General features: G+C 35.4%; 4 protein-coding genes across 5 annotated transcripts; 1 reads left to right on the top strand and 3 right to left on the bottom strand.

Annotated features, from left to right (window-relative positions):
• Positions 1–509: 509 nt before the first annotated feature.
• LOC113081211 (cytochrome b-c1 complex subunit 8-like) lies at positions 510–1,999 on the bottom strand. 2 transcript variants are annotated; one of them, XM_026253290.1, is made up of 3 exons: positions 1,878–1,999; positions 858–1,029; positions 510–731 (listed from the first exon to the last, which is right to left on the bottom strand). In XM_026253290.1, exons 2-3 carry the CDS (start codon positions 1,009–1,011, stop codon positions 637–639), a joined length of 249 nt encoding a protein of 82 aa, XP_026109075.1. In that variant the 5' UTR covers positions 1,012–1,029; positions 1,878–1,999; the 3' UTR covers positions 510–636. The 2 variants fall into 2 exon arrangements, with proteins under 2 accessions (XP_026109075.1, XP_026109076.1); XM_026253291.1 differs by having other exon boundaries at positions 1,874–1,896.
• LOC113081210 (mitochondrial import inner membrane translocase subunit Tim8 A-like) lies at positions 1,965–4,381 on the top strand. The gene is made up of 2 exons (XM_026253288.1): positions 1,965–2,198; positions 3,765–4,381. The coding sequence occupies exons 1-2, from the start codon at positions 2,088–2,090 to the stop codon at positions 3,924–3,926; spliced, it is 273 nt and encodes a 90-aa protein (XP_026109073.1). The 5' UTR covers positions 1,965–2,087; the 3' UTR covers positions 3,927–4,381.
• Positions 4,382–4,615: 234 nt separating this feature from the next.
• LOC113081209 (magnesium transporter NIPA2-like) lies at positions 4,616–7,625 on the bottom strand. The gene is made up of 6 exons (XM_026253287.1): positions 7,548–7,625; positions 6,879–7,014; positions 6,629–6,685; positions 6,348–6,438; positions 5,786–5,946; positions 4,616–5,694 (listed from the first exon to the last, which is right to left on the bottom strand). Exons 2-6 carry the CDS (start codon positions 7,012–7,014, stop codon positions 5,042–5,044), a joined length of 1,098 nt encoding a protein of 365 aa, XP_026109072.1. The 5' UTR covers positions 7,548–7,625; the 3' UTR covers positions 4,616–5,041.
• Positions 7,626–8,690: 1,065 nt separating this feature from the next.
• On the bottom strand, positions 8,691–19,955 carry LOC113081212 (tyrosine-protein kinase BTK-like). The gene is made up of 18 exons (XM_026253292.1): positions 19,898–19,955; positions 16,463–16,625; positions 14,299–14,403; positions 13,363–13,444; positions 13,048–13,176; positions 12,285–12,349; positions 11,999–12,189; positions 11,684–11,746; positions 11,513–11,567; positions 11,152–11,234; positions 10,775–10,902; positions 10,613–10,687; positions 10,196–10,367; positions 9,533–9,749; positions 9,376–9,440; positions 9,166–9,284; positions 8,924–9,081; positions 8,691–8,811 (listed from the first exon to the last, which is right to left on the bottom strand). Exons 2-18 carry the CDS (start codon positions 16,601–16,603, stop codon positions 8,743–8,745), a joined length of 1,917 nt encoding a protein of 638 aa, XP_026109077.1. The 5' UTR covers positions 16,604–16,625; positions 19,898–19,955; the 3' UTR covers positions 8,691–8,742.
• Between the last annotated feature and the right edge of the window lie 1,277 nt (positions 19,956–21,232).

Raw genomic sequence — 21,232 nt, 5'->3', positions numbered from 1 at the left:
CGACCATAAACATTTGAACAGTTGTGTGTACTGTTAACTCTTTTAATGGGCACATCCAGAAAAACATAACCATGTATTTGAATGCATGTATTTACAGTTTGTGGTTCCTTATGCCAATAATGAGAATGTTTAAGCTTTATAAAAACCTTTACCGGAAGACATCTGATGAATCAAAGAGAGTAAAGGAGGGAGGGAGAGCTTTCTGTACTGGCACTGATCATTCACATTGAAAAAGGCTTGAACACCCAATTTGTTAAACGTGAGAAGTCTTTACATGGCAGATAGCAGTCTTGCTCATAGTAGTGTTTAGCTATACATTATCATGTACAAAAACTCATCAGTTCACCAAAAAAAAAAAAAAAAACACACAAAAATAAATCTCTATAGAACACAAAACTTGCCTTTACAAGTACCATGGTATCCACTGGTAGAAGCAAAACAAGAAGCCAGAAGACACTTGTATTTCTAATATTTATGATGACCGCTACAAATGAGAGAATAAATCTGAGTGATGTGTCATATTAAGGTACTTTATTAAACTGAATCAAAGTGGCAACAAGTCAGAAATCCTTTTTTTTTTTTTTTTTCTACTTAAATATTTTCTTTTGTTACACAAGGATCTTCAGCTGAGTGATATCACTGGTCATTTTCATAGTCTGCAAGATTCTTTCTTTTGCTCTGTTCATGAACACGATTGCCCCATGTGTAGGTCAGGTACATCAGAACCATGGCTGTAAATAGAGATACAGGTTTGTAGAAAAGGTTAGTCATACACAATATCTGCTTCAATTCATAGCTATAAAAAAAATTATATATATAATTTTTTTTGTAGTTTTTTTCAGACAGAGATGACTTACGTGGTGCAACCTTGAATACAGATGTTGTGAATCGTCTCCACACATTTGGGATTCCCTTAGAAAAGTAGTTGGGGAAAGCCCTCTGCTCAAAGGGAGAAATACTGTAGGTGATCACATGCCTTATCTTGGCCAAATCTCCGAAGTGACGACCCATTGTGCCAAGAAAGCTGACCTGAAAGAAATGTAATTCAAGTTTCACTTTAGTAATGTTTAAAATAAAACAGTAACATTTTACTGTCAGTAACTCAATCAATAAATGTAAAGAAATTTTATATTTGAACATTAAAATTGTCTGTATACGTTTTTAAAAGAGTACAATAATAAATTAAATTGTTTATTTCTTATTTTAACAACACATAACAATATTACTGGTTTTACTATATTTTGGATTAAATTATCAAATATATTACATGAACATTTTATAGCAATGCACAGACATACAAATTAAATAACACCAACAAGTATAATATCATGAAAAAGAACAAAATATTATATTTCATACATTCAAAATATGAGTAAATTAAGTACAGTTGATTTAAAACCAAAGTTTTTTTTCCTCTAAAATATTGATCCAAAAACAGTATAAAGCATCTATTGTAATAATTAGTATGGTTGATTCTTTGTTGGATCCATTCAATAATTGAATTAATTAAAATACATGAATTGCAACAACATTTAGCTGCTGTACATGAACAAATCCTGGCTTATGGTTAGACTATAAGAGTGTAAAATATCAAAAGTTACATAGAAACGTCCATTCAATTCAGTAAGTGGGAACAGCATAGATTAATAAAGCAGAACAGATAAATTCTGTTTTATTTCTCACGTCCCGTGGCTAGGCTAGCAGCTTTCTGTAAGACCTTGCTTGACATTGATCTCTTTCGTACTGTTTCTGTTTACACATACATTTATACTGCACAAACATACATGCAATGGCTAAATTAAGATAACGTCAACATTTTTACCTCAACAAAGATAAAGATACAAGACAAAAAACGAAAAGATTTTCAGCTCACCAACCTCACTGCTCTTTTAACACCCTTGTAGCGCTGTGGATTCTAACCACTTCCGGGTGCAACCTGATGTCACATCCGTTTTCTCTTGGATTCACGCTTTCTCATTGGCGCGCCGCTGTACTGTTTCCTGGATATCGAGACACGTGAAGGTCAGCATAGCTCCAGAACGGCGTATATACAATAGTCAAATATTACCATTCAGTGATTCTCCCTAATGGATAATCAAGGAGTCACGGCAGACCCTCAGCTGCAGCAGTTTATCGCGGTCGAGTCTCAAAAGCAGAGGTTTCAGCAGCTAGTTCATCAGATGACAGAAGTGTGCTGGGTGAGTATGTGAATGTGTATGTGTATGTGTATGTGTATGTGTATGTGTATGTGTATGTGTATGTGTATGTGTATGTGAATGTGAATGTGTATGTGTATGTGTATGTGTATGTGTATGTGTATGTGTATATGTATGTGTGTGTACATTACATTTACATTTATTCATTTAGCAGACGCTTTTATCCAAAGCGACTTGCAGATGAAGACAGTGGAAGCAATCAAAAACAACAAAAAGAGCAATGATATATAAGTGCTATAACAAGTCTCAGTTAGGTTAACACAGTACACGTAGCATGGGATTTTAAATAATATAATAAATAAAAAGAAAACAGATAGAATAAAAAAAAATAGAGCAAGCTAGTTAGAGGACTTTACACATACACATAATAAATGAAAAGAAAAATAGAATACAAAAATATTAGAAAGGTAGTTAGATTTTTTAAGAATAAAATTAGAATATTGAGTGATAAAGTTAGAGGGTCAAATAAAGATGGAAGAGATGTGTTTTAAGCCGATTCTTGAAGATGGCTAAGGACTCAGCTGCTCGGATTGAGTTGGGAAGGTCATTCCACCAGGAGGGAACATTTAATTTAAAAGTCTGTAAAAGTGATTTTGTGCTTCTTTGGGATGGTACAATCAAGCGACGTTCACTTGCAGAACGCAAGCTTCTAGAGGGCACATAAGTCTGAAGTAACAAATTTAGGTAAATGGGCGCAGAGCCAGTGGTAGTTTTGTAGGCAAACATCAATGCCTTGAATTTTATGCAAGCAGCTATTGGAAGCCAGTGCAAATTGATAAACAGAGGTGTGACGTGTATTCTTTTTGGCTCATTAAAAAATTAATCTTGCTGCCACGTTCTGAATTAATTGTAAAGGTTTGATAGAATTGGCTGGAAGACCTGCCAAGAGGGCATTGCAATAGTCCAGCCTGGACAGAACAAGAGCTTGAACAAGGAGTTGTGCAGCATGTTCCGAAAGAAAGGGCTTGATCTTCTTGATGTTGAATAAAGCAAATCTGCAGGATCGGACAGTTTTAGCAATGTGGTCTGAGAAAGTCAGCTGATCATCAATCATAACTCCAAGGCTTCTAGCTGTTTTTGAAGGAGTTATATATGTGTATTATATTTTATATAAATGGTTATTTACACACACAAACACACACAAAATACCTTTATCAGGGGTTGGTAAGATACACAGCTCACCAAATCTGAATATATTTGATCAAAAATGTATAAAAAAAAAAAAAAAATCAATTTCAATGATGGCAAATTAACATTTTAAACAGCCATTAATCCATGTCTACAGTGTCATATGATCCTTCAGATAATATTATATTTATATATATATATATATATATATATATATATATATATGTGTGTGTGTGTGTGTGTGTGTGTGTGTGTGTGTGTGTCATAGGATTTAACTTTGTAATAATTGGTATGAGATTGTATCCAGTTATGTACCTCAATCCAATCCAAAATGGATGGACCAGGTTACATGCCAGGTTACAATGCATCAAGCTCATCAGTTGTGGGTTTCTTTGGAGCTTAAAGTGTTTATCTTTTCAGGAGAAGTGCATGGATAAGCCTGGCCCGAAGCTTGACTCCAGGACAGAGGTGTGTTTTGTAAACTGTGTGGAACGATTCATCGATACGAGTCAATTCATCCTCAACAGACTAGAGCAAACTCAGAGGAGTAGAGGAACCTTCTCTGAGACCATGACAGACTAGTAGAACCACAACACCGCATCATTCGGCCACTTACTGAGGCTTTGGCATGCCAACTTGAGAACTGTAAGGCAACAGATATCAACAGGATTCAGTTAATTTCTCAAAGATAAAGTGCCTCATTTTGCTTTTTTTATTATTATTGTAAAGGCCATATATTCAAAATCCAATGGATGCATGTTGTAGTCCAATAGCAAGCCCTGTTTACCGTCACCGTCGATATTGACATTTCCCAGTGCTAAGACTTTGGTATGAATTCAAGGAAACATCATGGAACATAATGTGAAAGGTCCCTTTGTACAGATCTGATCTGGAATTGAGGAGGCGGATCTGCTTTCACTTTCTCTTCAACCTACAGAGCAAGTCAGCACTGCATTGTCTTACTTGGAAATCTTCAAGATCTGTGGCTTATTCAGTGTGTGTTGAAATGAGGACTTGAAATAAAATGATCAAATGCCTCCTGCAGTTCAATCATACGATATGTAAAATATCATAGGAGAAAGCGGAGTTAAAGTTAGATAACACTCAAGCTCCTTAAATAATAATGAAACCTCTTTAGTGTGCTATTTATAAAAAAATATACATATATGCACCACCTCAGAGGTTTAGCTGTTGCTTTAGAAAAGATAAAGAAAGAAAATCACTTTCATCAAAACTTTTAAGTGGTAGAGTATAAGTAGTCAAGCAAAGTGTATAAAAAAAAAGCTTTTATTGAACAGATGAAGCTTTAAATATTAACTTAATACATTTAAGATGCTTTATATGAATGTTATCCTATGTATATTCTAAACAAGGCTGGTTTAGTCATAGAATAAATAATAAAACATTGATAAAGATGATGTAAAATAGGTTTTTAAACCGTATGCTGCTACTTCAAGGTTTTTTGTATTTACAAGAAGTGAATGGGCACAGCATTATTAGTGTGAAAATATCACCAATATAAAACTAACAGATGGAAAGATAGAAATAGATATAACACCGTTACCTTCTATACTAAAAAAAACTAACTAATTCAAGTACTGTCACAGTATTGTTTTGCAAAGTGTGCACGTACAGTACAGTATCAAATAGTAAAGCTGTATTACCCACAAGCATTATGTGTTTTTACTGATATAATGCTAGGTATTAAATGTGCCATTGCTCCTTTTGTCTGAACTCTCAGAAAAAAAGCTCTTTGCATTTCTTTCTTTAGTCAGTTTGCTCTCATCCATAGTAGTTCTCCCATCAGTTGGCAAAGCAATATATGGTTGGTTCCATGTTCTTTCTTGAGGTCCATGGTGCAGATAGAAAGGTAGAGAGTCCAAGCTAAAGTTGATGTCCTTGAACGCATGAAGAAGAAAAATGCCAATGATGATGGTAAGAAAGCCACTAACTGTCCCAGCAGCCCCGTCAGCTGACATTTGAAGCCACTCTTTAAACAAGATGGCTGAACAAGCCATGACAGATGTGGTGAAGAAGACATAATAAATAGGTGTAACTAAAGAAGTGTTAAAGATGTCAAGGGCCTTATTAAGGTAGCTGATCTGGATACTGATGCAGATCACAAGGCATATGAGAAGGGCCCAGAACAGCGGTTCTTTCAGAACAGCCGTTCCAGCGAACAGCTCTTTGATCCCAATGCCGAGGCCTTTCACACAGGAAACAGACAACGAACCAATCACAGAGCAGATGAGGATGTACACTAGCACATTCTTCTGACCATAGCGAGGGGCGACAAAGAAGATCAGGGCCAGGCTGCTGACAACAATGCAGACAGCAAAAGCGATGAATCCTGTGATACATGCAAATGAGACAACTCTAATGAAAAACAGCACATAACTCTCAGAATGCCTACTTTGTTTGTAAGTAAGACAGAAGAATACCTGGATCTTTGAGTTTCTCTGCCATTGCTGTCAAAGAAGCAACTTCTTCCTCTTGCGGAGCGTGGAGAACCATAACTGTGGAACCAAAGATGCACAGCAAACAGCCAATTTTCCCATGGATATTCAGCCGCTCACTCAGGAAGTATGATGAAAGCACAGCACTAACAACAAAAAATAAGGTTGTATATCCAGTCAGGTTTTAGACGAATAATTCATCTTCCTGTACAACCCTAAACATTAGATTTTTTTTTAAAGACATTTACACTTATTTAGCAAGGATTAATTTATTTGATGGTAAAGACATTTATAATGTTGCTAAATATTTATATTTCAAATCCTGAAAAAAAAAGACATTTTCCACTATTGATAATAATATGAAATATGAAGGAATAATCAACATTGAGACTGGTGTAACGGCTGCTGAAAATTTTGTTTTTCCATCACATTTAAAAATATATTAATATAGAAAACAGTTGTTTTGAATAGAAATATTGTTTCACAGTTTTACTGTATTTTCGATCAAATAAGAGACCCCAAATGTTGTACACTGTGGTAAATTTACCTGACCAAAACGCTCAGTGCTCCCAGAGGTGTTACTAATGTGGCAGGAGCAAATGCATATGCTGCGAAATTTGCTATCTCACCTATTCCCACTGAAAATCAAATACATGACAAAGACAAAAGATTGTGCATATTATTGACATATTCAGATGTGAACGGCAATATTTTATTACTAAGATCTAATAATCATCATACACATCTGATTAATGTCAGTATTCTGTTTATGCCTTATAATTCAGTCACACTAATTGCAAATAAATATATAAAATGATAATGTCATACTTGATATAAGCCCTGCCCACCACAACCATTCTTTCAGGTATGCATATCCACCTTGACCTGAATAATGAAGAGAAAAAAACATGAAAAAAACAGTCACACACACATATATATATATATATATATATATATATATATATATATATATATATATATATATATATATATTATATATATTAATCAATGCAATTCAAATACTCCCTATTAAAGTATTGTGGAATGGTAGGTTACTCTGCAAATTTTACTGACCCACCTGCTCTAGTAGAGCCCTTTTTGGACAGTCGTAAGAGGCCTTTCTTTTTCAGTATGAAACTGCCACCGATGAAGATTGTCGAGCTTACAGCAAGTGCCAAACCAATGTAGAAGTTAGAGCGGTTTGGAGCATCCATCTGAATAAAGTTGTCCATTAGACAAAAGTTACAGAATTGGATATGTCTAAAAATCTAGTGAGCTGCCTACCTAGACGGCATTTTTTGGGCATCATAAGCGCAGCTGAGTAAGCTTACAATGCCCCAATATGATATCTATGTAGACAGCACAATCTACTTTAAAGCAGCCACAGAATGGAAAAGGAAGCGATTCAGATCATGTGATTCACGCCTGCCTTTCACATCGCCAGTTCTTCAAAACAATATTTTACTGTGGACTATTTCTCTATCTACGCTACGCATTTATAACTACAGGAAATACAGAATCATAACATTTTCAAAAAGGGAAAGCAAAAAAAAAAAAAAAAATTTTGATTGGCTCACTTAAGCTTTCATATATTTTACGCTAGCAAGTAACGTTAGTGATGTTTCAAGTTTCGGCACTTATTTACTTTAACATTAAAGACTACATTAAAGACTACATTAGCAATATACATTATATTATATACATTATATGAACACTAACAATGTAAATAATTGTTAAACTGAGTTACCTTGCATTCATATCGTCCTTCGGTGTCGTTTTAGTCTCGCGTAAATAAACTTCCTGGTGACTGTCCCGCGGGTTGCCAGATGCTCTTGAATAACTTCAAACATTGTCAGTCCCCTGTCTGTCTGGACATTTTGGGGATGAAACTTTTGTTTATATGGTGCCCTTCTTAAACAGATGCTACTTTATAGGTTTTTGTACATGATAACTAAATTGGAATTTGGTGGAACTGTGTAAAATTTCAGGTATATAAACATCAGTTGTCTCATTTGAAAAAAATCTGCAGTTTGTAATTTAAACAACAACAGTTATGTGATAATATAAATGTTGTAACGTGGAAATATGTGTTGAGATTAGTTTGGACCAGGCTAGGCAGATGACACTATTTTAGACTTAGAACTTTGAATCAAAATAATGCTGGTTAATCAAACAAGTGTTTACTGACATCAATGTTGACAAATGCATGTAATTTTAAAGGAATATTAAAAGAGAGTGACAAAAAGCAGTGGAGCCGGAGGGATATTGAGAAACCACTCTCATTTTATTCAAGACACAGCTAGATTAAAAAGTGTAGTCTTTAATTAAATAGACATCAAATGTAAACCACAGAAGATAAGGTGAAAAAAAAATATTTATATATATTTACACATCAAGACTGGAAGATTTCTTCTAGATCGTACTTTGTTTTACCTACGTTTACTTGATATATATATATATATATATATATATATATATATATATATATATATATATATATATATATATATATATATATATACATACATACTCAATAAAAAAACAATACCCAGTCATTATTTATATGTACATGTAAATTACAGTCATCGATTTTTATTTGTATTTTTGTTGCTGCTGGTTATTATGAATAATTTTAATAATATTAAAGAGCAGCTATTTAGATATGAAATTTAGGAATTTCATAATATATCAAAGGTTTAAGGAAAATTTAAGTAGAGACATGAGACATGTTACATGAGAAATCACATTCCAATCTACTTTTTTTTCTTGTAACATTGTAAACTCATACTAATTTATTTTATTGGGTTCCTTAGATGAAAGAATGTAAGTAGGTCATTCAAAACTGATAATGATAATGATTATTGCTATTCCATACACAAGACTATAGCATCTGATGGGCTGTGTCCTTAATGTCCTTAAATGATGCACAGTAGTTGTGTCTATTACATATTGAAAAGCAAGTCCTTGATGGTCATGACCAGATCAATGAATGTGGGCCGCTCCTCTGGTCTCTACAACAAAAAACACAAAAAGAGAGAGAGAGAGTAGGCAAACTCTTTAATTATTTGACTTTTGTCATGTTTACACTGACAACATGTTTCAACATAGTATAAAACTGTGTACCTCGTGCCAACAGATGTTCATAATGGAATAAACTTTCTCATTGGCCAGTTGTGGGCGGTAAAGCCGATGACCTGCAGTAATTTTCTCTACTATCTCTGTGTTGTTCCACCGATCGTATGGCATTCTGCCCAAAGTGTATACCTCCCACATCAAAACACCTGTCAGACAAACAATATAAGAGGAAATGAAACCATGATTTTGATAGAAGGTAAAGTTCTGCTGGAAATGCAGTGGTGACGCACCAAATGCCCAGATATCTGACTTGCTGCTGAACTTGCAGAAAAGGAGGACTTCAGGAGGTGACCAGCGAACTGGAAACTTTGAACCTACGGAGCTGGTGTATTCATCATCCAGAACATACCTGCAAGAAAAGCAGTCATTTTTATATAATAAGTCAGTGTATAGGAGTAGTAAGTTGTTCAAACACTGTTCTGGGCCATGCATAAAATTACCTGGACAATCCAAAATCAGTCACTTTAATGGTTCCATTTGAGTCTACTAAACAATTCCTGGCAGCCTATGAGCAAAAAATACAAATAAATTAAAATGACACATTTTACTGTTAAAATATCTCTTCCAGTTGGCAAGGAAGATTTTTGTCACACAAACCAGGTCTCTGTGGATGTACTGATTGGCCTCCAAGTAGGCCATGCCCTCGCTGACATCTTTACACATCTCAAGGAGCAGAATACTCGATGGGTGCTGCAGAACATCCCGTAAGTAATTCAGCAGACATCCATTGGCGAGATATTCTGTGACTATGTAAATGGGCCTTTGTTTTGTGCAGACGCCATAGAGCTGCACCAGGTTTCCGTGACACAGTTTCCTAGTGTTGTACAGCAGAAAATAATAAATTATAGACATAAACATGATTGAAACAAATCAGAAATACAGTAAAAATGTAGTAATATTGTGAAATATTACAACAGTTTACTAACATTTATGTTTGAATGTATTTTAAAATGTTGTGGCAAGGTTGAATTATCGGCAGCCATTCCTAAAGTCTTCAGTGTCACATAATCCTTCAAAAATCCTTCTAATATTAATTAATCTAATAATTTGGTGCCCAAGAAACACTTCTTATTATGATCAATGCTGAAAAAAAGTCATTCTACCCAATTTGTGGAAACCATGGCTCAATGTTTCAGGATTATTTGATGAATAGAAAGGTCAAAAGATCAGCATTTATGTGAACACTTCCTGTTTTTTTTTTTTTTTTGTTGTTTTTTTTTACTGACACTTTTTTTTTTTTTAACAATAGTGTATACTTACATCATGACCTTGGCCTCTTCAATGAAGTCATCTTCTGACATTGAGCCCTCTTTAACCATTTTGATGGCCACGTCATGACGGCCTTGCCATTTACCATATTTTACCACTCCAAACTGACCATTACCAAGCTCTCTGATAAATGTAAGCTGACGAGGATCAATCTCCCAACTTCCTGTAATGAAAAGTAGGAGACGAGGGCAATTTTAGCACACACTTTTAATCAAACCAATTTAGAGGGAACTGCCAGAAGCATACAGGCAAATATTTGCATTTAAATTTTTACATATGTGCATTTGGCAGATGCATTTATCACAAAACAACTTACACTGCATTCAAGGTATGCATTTTATCAGTTCATGCATTCCCTGGGAATCGAACCCATGATCATGACCAAACCCATGACAAATATAAACTCACCATAACCCAGACCAGCCGTACAGGGAGCATTCCGAGCCCGATCTGACACAATGTATTTTAGTCTGCTCACCAGACCTGAAACATATTTGATTTAATGAAATACTTTAACACCCATCCTTTGACATTGTGTATTCACATGCAAGCGGTTAAGGTGAGATTTACCTGCTGCATTATGCTGGTGGTAATTAATAAGTTCTGGGATACTGCTGAAGTTGTGCTTCTCCGCTAAATAGAACTGGCCTTCTGCGGTGACGCATATGTTGTAGTGTCTGCAGCTGCCAGCAGTCTCCCTGGAGAGAGACAAGAAATGAAGTTCTCACAATAACTTAGGTTTCAAATGATATCTTCAATTGGTCTCACAGAAAACCTGAGAGACGAACAACACAGTGCCGTGACAATTTACACAGTGGGAAACCTGACCTGATAGGACTTATTCTAGTTTTGCATAGAGATTTACATCTCTCTTCCGTAGGGTCAGTTTTCCACTTTCATTTTGATAAGTTAACTGTGAAACAAATGTATAACTTGATCAGACTCACCCACCAGCCTTGGTGAACACAGAGACAGTGTATTTTCCAGTGAATCTGCCAGAGTCTCTCACCAAAAAACCACCATCTTTATTCTATTGTATATTAAACAGATATATAGAGTTAATTCAGGTCGGAAGTGTCAAAAATCATTTCAGTGTAAAAAAAAATAGAATTCAACTAACTATATATATATATATATATATATATATATATATATATATATAACACACACACACACACACACACACACACACACACAAAGAAACATAGATGCCTTTTTATAATCAAAGTGTTTATATACAGATTTTTATCTATTTATTTGTTTTGTGGATAAATTACATTGGGATTACAACCATGGCTCTATACTTACTTCTGTTCTCAGCAAATTCTCTGCCTGGCTGCGGTTTATGTTCTTACAGTACCAACTACAAGATAGAAAAACTGTTAAAATGTGGTTGAACTGTTTCTAAGGTTTAAAAAGTGTTCACCTTCTCAAACTAGCATAGACAGTAGTTGTCCATAATCTTGAATGAATACTTACTCATATTTCTCCAATCCGTTTAAGGCCTGAGCAATGTAATTACTTGGGATGTATCCTTCATTTCTGTAAACGGTATAGGATATCAGTAATGCTTTTCATATCTGAAAGAACACAGCCCTGATTGCACAGCTAGTTCCACCTGACTAACTTTCGCCCACAGCCTCTAAAAGTTTCCCCAGATATGCAAATAATTCAACAGGAGTCTTTGTTTTTATCAAATACATTCTCCAGTTGCACATTTAGACTATCTTTATGTCTACAATATATAGATCAAGCATTACTAATCATATGCTTAATCATTTTGCAGTCTCTTACCCATATTTATCTCTAGCTTTAAACCAATTGGGATCGCTGATTTCTAAGAGTGTGTATTCCTCATCCTTTCTCAGCTCCAAGTCTTGGGGAGTCATTGGTGCATACTCATATTCAGCTACAACAGTCATGCCCACACTGAAGTCTGGTGTGATCATGGGAGGCTGGGGGGGCAGAGGCCTGGGTGGCTTTTCCTAAAGCAGGAGAGCAACATAGATCAGTTTGACAGAGTAAATCGGATGGTATGTGATGCATATAATGTCAGGGATTGGATAGATTGGTAACTGACCTCCTCGGGTGTTGGTGGGAGAGGCTTCCTGAAATCACGATACTTGGACCCCCTTTTGGAAAACCCTTTGAAGAAGGGTAAGAGACATGTATTGAAGAAATGCAAATGCTGTTTAAGTAGCATTAACTTTCAAATACTGCGCCATACTTAAGTGTTGAAATGATGAAGTAATGGTACCTTTGTTGAATAGCGATGGAAATTTTAAAGAATCATGTGCCATTAACGATACTTTTTGCACTTTTAGAGAATATATATATATATATATATATATATATATATATATATATATATATACCCCTTTAACTATAGATTAAACAACAAAAACAAACGACAAAAATGTAGTAACATACTTTTACATAATACAACTCACAAAACACAGTAAAGTCCATTGTCAAAAAAGAACCGATTCATCAAAGTAATTTGTCCAGGAAACAGACTACGCAGATTGCAGTTATTATTTTTGAATCGCTTAAAAAGAACCGACTCACACAGCTCACCAGACCCATCCATTCAGAAGTTAGTCCAAATTTGTTATATGTTTTTGAATCACCAAGAATAATTGGCTTGCAAGAGTCATTCATTGGGAATCGGAATGGACTGGTCACGCTGAGAAGTTTTTCTTTGTAGCTATATTCAGTGTGTGTTCCATCAAACATATATTGGAGGTAACAATGTGAGAGAACGTATGACATTTCAGAAAACTCAAATAATGAGAACGGAAATGAAAGGAACCAAATTTATTTTCACACTTAATATAACAGACCTCCATTTTTGGCCTCCAGCACCATGCAGCCCATTGCCTGCTTCATCTCCTGCTGGCAACACTTCCATATGCCATCCTCCCAGAAGCACGGGTGATACTTCTGCATAAGGTCCTTGTTGGATTGCACCACTTAAAGACAGGTACATTAGAAGTAATTTACATTGAATCATCACTGTGTTTTGCATAGGACTTGTATGGTGTGTTATGGGAAGCATTTATACTTGTCTTCTTATCTTTCCTATAATGTTAGCCCACATACAGTAGGCTTGTTAATTTGAATAGAATTTGTGATAATGACTTAAAACACATACTGACCATTTTTTAACTCGTTTATCCATTGCTTGCGAATTTGATCCGACTTAGCAAATACATAAAGAGGACCTTCATCATAGATTATCTGTGAGAGGGAAGAAAAATACATCACAATACAACGCTATATATGACGTTGGCCTATAGATGGATTAACTTTTGCATTTCAAAGTAATCTACTATTGCCAAATGTTTCCTCTTTCTTTTGAAGTTTCATTTAGTGGACAGTTTACAGTTTCTTTTTAGTGCAATTTTTGAAAGTTGCGAAGTTTGTACATATTTTCAATGCAAGTAATGTTATGTAAAGATTTATAAATACATATAGCTCACAATTTAAAAGTGTTAATTGTTTGAGAAACTGAAAACCACAAATTTTTACTGTTTGATGTATTCATTTGCTGGTGCCCTTTCTTTTTGACAGTTGTCTTAGGATGGAAAACTCAAAGTAAAAAACAATATACGGTGCTTTTATCAGTCTGACAGTTTTAGAGTGCCAGCACCTGTTTGTTAACATTTTTATAAGTTTTGTTGTTCCTTTGATTTTAGACTTTGAAGAGGAAAGGTTTCACTTCTGCTTCATTACTCTCAGCTTCTTTTCATGGTTGAAAGCCTGAGCAGTTTCTTCTTGCACTCTATCAGCCCAATCAGACATATTTCTACTAGCCTAAGTGATCTTGTTAGCCTATACTTACTAGTCAGCTAATGTTGAAACTTAGATACAGAGACACAGACTTCACTTCAACTTCACTTCAGCTCAACTTGGAAACTAAGACATGATGATGTACTGTACAATATATTAATGAGAGAAGTGGAAGTAACATGATTACTGTAAATACTGTACACCAACAATATATAATAAATTGTTTAGAAATTTTCAAAAAGATCAAAGTTGAGTGTGTTCCCATTGAATTGGTGGAGAGGTGTGATTTTGCTGAGACCCACCTGAAATGGATAAAGTCGGTCAGGAGGTGCGCTGTCTTCTGGTAAAACAACCTCCACACATCTGATCTTTTCAGTGTCCACATAACCTTTCAGGCCTTTCCTCTTCTAAACAGTCAGTAGGAGGATTATGTTATTAAAAGATCAAAATCACAAAATATTGGAAAAAACTTGTAAAGTTTTGGAAATAACTTGTAATAGTAGTTTATATATATTAAAGAGTTAGTTTACCCAATAATCAAAATTATGTCATTAATAACTCACCCTCATGTTGTTTATCTTCGGAACACAGTTTAAGATATTTCAGATTTAGTCCGAGAGCTCTCAGTCCCTCCATTGAAGCTGTGTGTACGGTATACTGTCCATGTCCAGAAAGGTAAGAAAAACATCATCAAAGTAGTCCATGTGACATCATAGGGTCAGTTAAAAATTTTTGAAGCATTGAAAATACATTTTGGTCTAAAAATAGCAAAAACTATGACTTTATTCAGCATTGTCTTCTCTTCCGGTCTGTTGTGAGATTTCAAAACACATCCGATTTAGTGATATCCGGTTCGCAAACGAATCATTCGATGTAACCGGATCTTCTTGAACCAGTTCACCAAATCGAACTGAATCGTTTGAAACGGTTCGCGTCTCCAATACGCATTAATCCACAAATGAATGAAGCTGTTAAATTTTTTAATGTGTAATGTGTAAAATAAACCAATATCCCGGAGTAATTCATTTACTCAAACGGTACACTGACTGAACTGCTGTGAAGAGAGAACTGAAGATGAACACCGAGCCGAGCCAGATAACGACCAAAGACTGACTCGTTCTCGAGTCAAGAACCGTTTCTGTCAGACGTGTCTGATTCGAGAACCGTGGAGCTGATGATACTGCGCATGTGTGATTCAGCGTGAAGCAGACCGACACACAGAGCGTCTGAACTGAACTGATTCTTTTGGCGATTGATTCTGAACTGATTCTGTGCTAATGTTATGAGCGCGGGTAAACCGAAGGCTTGAATCAAAGGCAATCATCTCAAATGACATCATTACGTTGAGCGCAAAAGAACCGGTAAACCATTTTCTTCAACCGGTTTATTGAATCGAACTGTCCGAAGAGCTACTGGTGATCCGAAAACCTATGCAACCGGTTCTTGACTCGAGAACGAGTCAGTCTATTGTTTGTTATCTAGCTTGGCTCGGTGTTCATCTTCATTTCTCTCTTCACAGCAGTTCAGTCAGTGTACTGTTTGAGTACATGCATTACTCAGGGATATTGGTTTGTTTGAACTCAGAGGGAGTGTCAGCCACATTAAAAAAGTTAACAGCTTAAGTCATTTGTGGATTAATGATTATTGGAGACGCGAAACGTTTTAAACGATTCAGTTCGATTTGGTGAACTGGTTCAAGAAGATCTGGTTACATCGAATGATTCGTTCGCGAACAGGATATCACTAAATCGCATGTGTTTTGAAATCTCACAACAGACTGGAAGAGAAGACAATACTGAATAAAGTCGTAGTTTTTGCCATTTTTGGACCAAAATTTATTTTCGATGCTTCAAAAAATTCCAACTGACCCTCTGATGTCACATGGACTACTTTGATGATGTTTTTCTTACCTTTCTGGACATGGACAGTATACCGTACACACAGCTTCAATGGAGGGACTGAGAGCTCTCGGACTAAATCTAAAATATCTTAAACTGTGTTCCGAAGATGAACGGAGGTCTTACGGGTTTGGAACGACATGAGGGTGAGTTATTAATGACAGTATTTTGATTTTTGGGTGAACTAACCCTTTAAAGTAATGATGTAACACGGAGCAACAGATCTTTTCTTTGTATTGTGATGTACATTTGGGTGAAGTGGATTATCAGAGAAAAAAAAAACAGTAGGACGGGGATTTTATTCTATCCATCAGGTTTTGATTGGACAGATGCAGATCTAAATGAGAGCTTGAAGTTGATTGTAGGAAATGGGCAGGGTTTAAGCAGATACATTTTTTTGAGAAATTAGAAACACATACATGGCCAAATTATTCACTCTAAGTTCAATAAAATACATTTAGACAATAGGGTGAATTTCTAATTCATGCCGACTTTAATGAATGCCTGCATCTATGTTATTTTCCCAACATCTACTGTTAAGCTAAGAAAATGTCAAATTCATTCATACCCCTTTTTCAGCATCATAGTCGTAGTAGGATATCTTGTCCTGCGTGAGTACAAACAGCCTTTCTTTGAAGTTTAAAGGTGAGGTCTTCTTTTTCTGCTGGGACCGTTTTACAAAAATCTCCTCCAGAATGCTGTCTGGCATGTTCTTTTATATCTGATGTGTACTAGAAGACAACCTTACATGTTAAACATGTTACATGTTTGATTTTGTTAGTTAACTTTGAGTGACTGGTTCGGGACTGAACTCTACATTGATATTGTTAAATATGGCATTCCTCTTTATGTTTAAAAAAAAAGCTGAAGGGAAATGATTTTTATATCCCCTGTAGTAAAACCAACTTCTATATCGAAATGTTAGTATCTAATGGTAGCGTGTTATGCTACATCCAGTTTTCCAACAGGTCTGATCTGGTCTAATGCTGAATATGGATCCATGTGGCTTTGCCTGATTAGGAATGGTTTGCATGAGTCCTGCTGTCAGTGTCAATGACGTCCTTTGTTGCCAATGTTTCCTCCTGTAGATCATCTGTTTCCTTTGAACACTTCTTCCTGCTCTTGTCAATGATGTGAACCCACAACCTCACTCACCCTTTCTCTACATATTAGCATCTCCCCATGTATCTTCACTATTTACATACCAAAACTGAATGTTCAAATCTTACTACCGAAAAGGCCTTAAAGGCCAAGAGGTCTAATTAACAATATATTATCCAATAATGATACTGTAGGTTGAAATATATATATGTAAACAATATTTAAAAAAAAAAAAAAGAAAAAAAAATTGCCAAACATCACAAGGGCCCCACTGAATCCAGATAATTTATGAGAAAGAATGTGTTGAGGGGAAAAAAACATTTGTTAATCATTTAATGACCTTGTCAATGAATACAGCTTTTAGGTTTGTCTCTACAATACAAACCTAATGTAACTTCACACATTTATATGAATCAGTAAAGATTAGCTTACTAGGTTCCCTGTTTTTTGCTCAATATCTTCTTAATATACAAATACCTTTCTTGTATTCTGATTAAAATGTAAATATTAAAATACACGTTTTACTCCAGAGAAGCATTTGCTTAAGTTACCTGTATCTCAGTGTCCTTTAAAACAACATCTCAGTTAGTTCTGTTCCTCTTTACTTTCAGTGCCTCCGCAATAAGCTTCTCTCACATAGTCATTAAATGCTGAGTCGTCTGTGTTCTGTGGTAGAGAAACTGAACTGCCTATTTTAAACACCATGCAAGCATTTCCTGGTTTCTTCTTCTGCTACCAATGCCACTTGTGAACACCTTTAATAGCTTGTCGCAAAAAGTTCAACATGAAAACTGTGACAAGTATTAACATTATCGGCACATTATGTTGCGACTGTCACTGCCGTTTTAAACGTACACTTTTAAACACCAGGATGATAATGGTGTGGCTGTGGTATATCAGGACTGTTTTAGCAGCCTTGTTTACCATGAAAGCTCGACAGCTCATTCAAAGGGTAATGACTTATAAGACTTGACACAGGGAAGTTGCATCAATGTTGTACTGTGAGACAAAGGAAGGGGAAACACAGTTCGTATCGGCATCAGTAAGCAGTACGAGTCAGATAATTACTGTTAAGGTTGTCTCTGTTTCACATCAGGGTTTCTTTCCAGGCAGATGTTGCACAAATGTAACAATTTGTTGATATATCAAATACTACCATAATGAAGAGCAAAACTTCCTATGATACTTAGTGGCAGGGCAGGTAGGTCTAAACCTTAGGCCAAATCGTAAAACATTGTAGTTGTTTATGTCACATAATGTGGGTGTGACTGTTTTAAGCATGAAATAACTCATGCACACCCATTAATATACTCCCTGTGGTTAACAGATTATATAGTTGCTTATATATTTGACTATTTGTGTTCATTGAAAGTAATGTTGAGCAACTGGAACCTTCTAGAGTGTCCTGTGTCTGTGTAAGGTTCCTGGATGATAATTATGTGAGTATCACTCATGTTTGGAGGTAGTGAACTCGGCAAAAGTTAGTCTGCCGCGTTAGACCACAATTTATCTATACCTCTGTGGTTTCTTACAAATGCATTTTTTTTCTCACTTGGCTAATATAAAGTGAAATGCAACAGTGCAAATATGTATTTCAGTATTTTAAGCAATATACTTCTTATTTTTAATTGTGCATAACTGAAGAGTAAGTTTTAACAAAGGAAAATGTGGAATAATATTTTCAACTTTAGTGTCAAACAGGAGTTAGCCTCCTAAATGCCACAGATGATGATGAATATTACAGTAAATGTTATTCGATGGAATTTGAATTTGCATTACTTCACTGGGATCCACCAAAATGGACTCTTTTCATTGTGTGATGTACAAATGCAAAGCACTTTTTTTTGATTGTATCTTGTTGTGCATCCAGTCTTACAAATGTGATGTATACAAAGGTGTGTGTAGGAGTGTGGACATTTGTTTAAATGTTTATACATGATCCAGTGTTAAAACAGGACTATAATCACCATAAACACTGAAGAGGACAGTTCCCTCAAATTATCAGAATAATTATTGATAAATATGAGTTTTTAATGTCAGATTTCAAAACTTTTAAATGTATTCCCCTTATATCTTCCATGTTAGGTTACAATGCTAAAACACTGAACATTCTGGCTGAAAGAGGTGACATTGCTGCAGAATGTGTCTCGAAACTGAAAACTGTCTTATTCTTGTTCCTTTTGATCACTTTTAAAAGCATCTGCTACATGAACTATAAATGCACTCTATATGTGACACTATTGAGTAAGTTAAATGAAAGTGTGAAGTAGACTAACCAGTGGAGAGGACAGTTTTCATGTGCAAATAGTTTCACTGTATGTTCATTATACATTAATGCATATACACATAGACCCTTATTTCTCCCTTCTATGAGCCAGATTTGTATGCAGCATCAATCTAATCCAGTACAGCACTTTATGCAATTTATCAACAAATAATTAGTCATTTTATTGTAATAATCATATATTATTTTACTTATGCATTCTTAGTTTTGTACATACATGTCTTTATGTTTGCTATTGTTAATATAACGTTGTCTATTTTGTGGTGTTCGTTGATAGTTTTACAAAATTTAATAAAAATACAATTAAAAATGTTGGCATATTGATTTACCTGCATAACTGTAAATCAGGATGGCAAAACAGCATTTGTACAGTCCAGAAACAGGAGCTTAAATTGATTAGTTTAGCCATTTATCATGGAGTCTCTCTCTCTCACTGTCACATTGTTAAAATCTCTATATAGCATGTTCCCATCTAGTAAATAACTTAAATTGTTTGCTTTATTTTGTCCCTTTGTATCTTTTAAGCAACAGCATTATTCTACGTCACAGCTAATGGCAAATTACACTCTTAGTCCTTGACAGGGGATCCCCGGTCTTAAGTTATTAAAGAAATCTTACCTGAGGTCTGTTTCTTTCCGCTGTGACCTGGCACCACGATGAAACCAGTCTGACTGAGTGCAGGCTATTAAATTGTACTGTGAATGTGCTCAGCAGTGGTCAAAACTCCACCCAACCACAGGACTCTTGTTACTCAGTTCCCCTTTTGCTTCCTGCTCATTTTCATACTGTCGTTCATGCAGAGCTACTGTTAACAGTTTCACGCAACCTGGTAATACTCACATATGCTGCCTGCAACTGACCTATTCTTACAGGTCAGTTTGGTATATTGTTTGAGAAGGCTGAATGTTTTTAATCCAAAGCCTACTCTACTCTTTTGATAAATATGACCATTACAGATGGTTTCTCAGTTGTTGTAGCACCAATTAAACCAACAAAATATAAAAACTTAATACACAAAATTTGGATGTGATCGGTGTTGTTACTAATAAAATCAGTTTATTTACCTAATCAAGGTTTGATTTTAGTGGACACCCTAATCATGCTTCGACATGCCAACCACTCATATACAACCCAAATACAAATACATTACTTACAAAATATGTAAAACGATGCAAAATACAACAATGCCCAGATGGTTACTGGTCATCTGCTGCAATTCAATGCATGTGACGAATGAACCCACTGACCAACAACGTAAACGAGTCATGTACCTCCAAAACAGATGATGGCGCTATTGCAATCTATTCAACGATGACTTTTTAATTTTTTTATAAGGTTCTATAAATGTCAAAAAAAAAAAAAAAAATAACAGGTCATGGTCGATTCATATTTGTTGTATTTATGACTCACTGTTGTTAAAACAAACTCATAATTGAAAAGGAATTGTGCTATGCTGGTCATATAATTAGAACGTGATGAAAATTGATTTATTTTATTAATTCCATTCAAAAAGGGAAACTTTCATATTATATTCATTCATTACACACAGAATGATATATTTCAAATGTTTATTTATTTAAATTTTGGAATTAATCACAAAATCACAAATTCAGTATTTTTAGAAATATTGGCCAACTGAAAAGTATGAACCGAATTACTGCAGCAATGCGTCGTGGCATGGAGTCGATCAGTCTGTGGCACTGCTCAGGTGTTATGAGAGCCCAGGTTGCTCTGATAGTGGCCTTCAGCTCTTCTGCATTGTTGGATCTGGCATATCGCATTTTACTCTTCCCAATACCCCATAGATTTTCTATGGGGTTAAGGTCAGGCGAGTTTGCTGGCCAATTAGGAACAGGGATACCATGGTCCTTAAACCAGGTCCTGGAAGCTTTGGCACTGTGTGCCGGTGCCTGTTGGAAAATGAATTCTGTATCTCCATAAAGTTGGTCAGCA

This window comes from Carassius auratus, unplaced genomic scaffold (genome assembly GCF_003368295.1).
Source record: "Carassius auratus strain Wakin unplaced genomic scaffold, ASM336829v1 scaf_tig00033419, whole genome shotgun sequence".
Lineage (NCBI taxonomy): Eukaryota > Metazoa > Chordata > Actinopteri > Cypriniformes > Cyprinidae > Carassius > Carassius auratus.
Note: the sequence above shows the minus strand (reverse complement) of the source record. Positions and strands in the feature narration are given on the sequence as shown.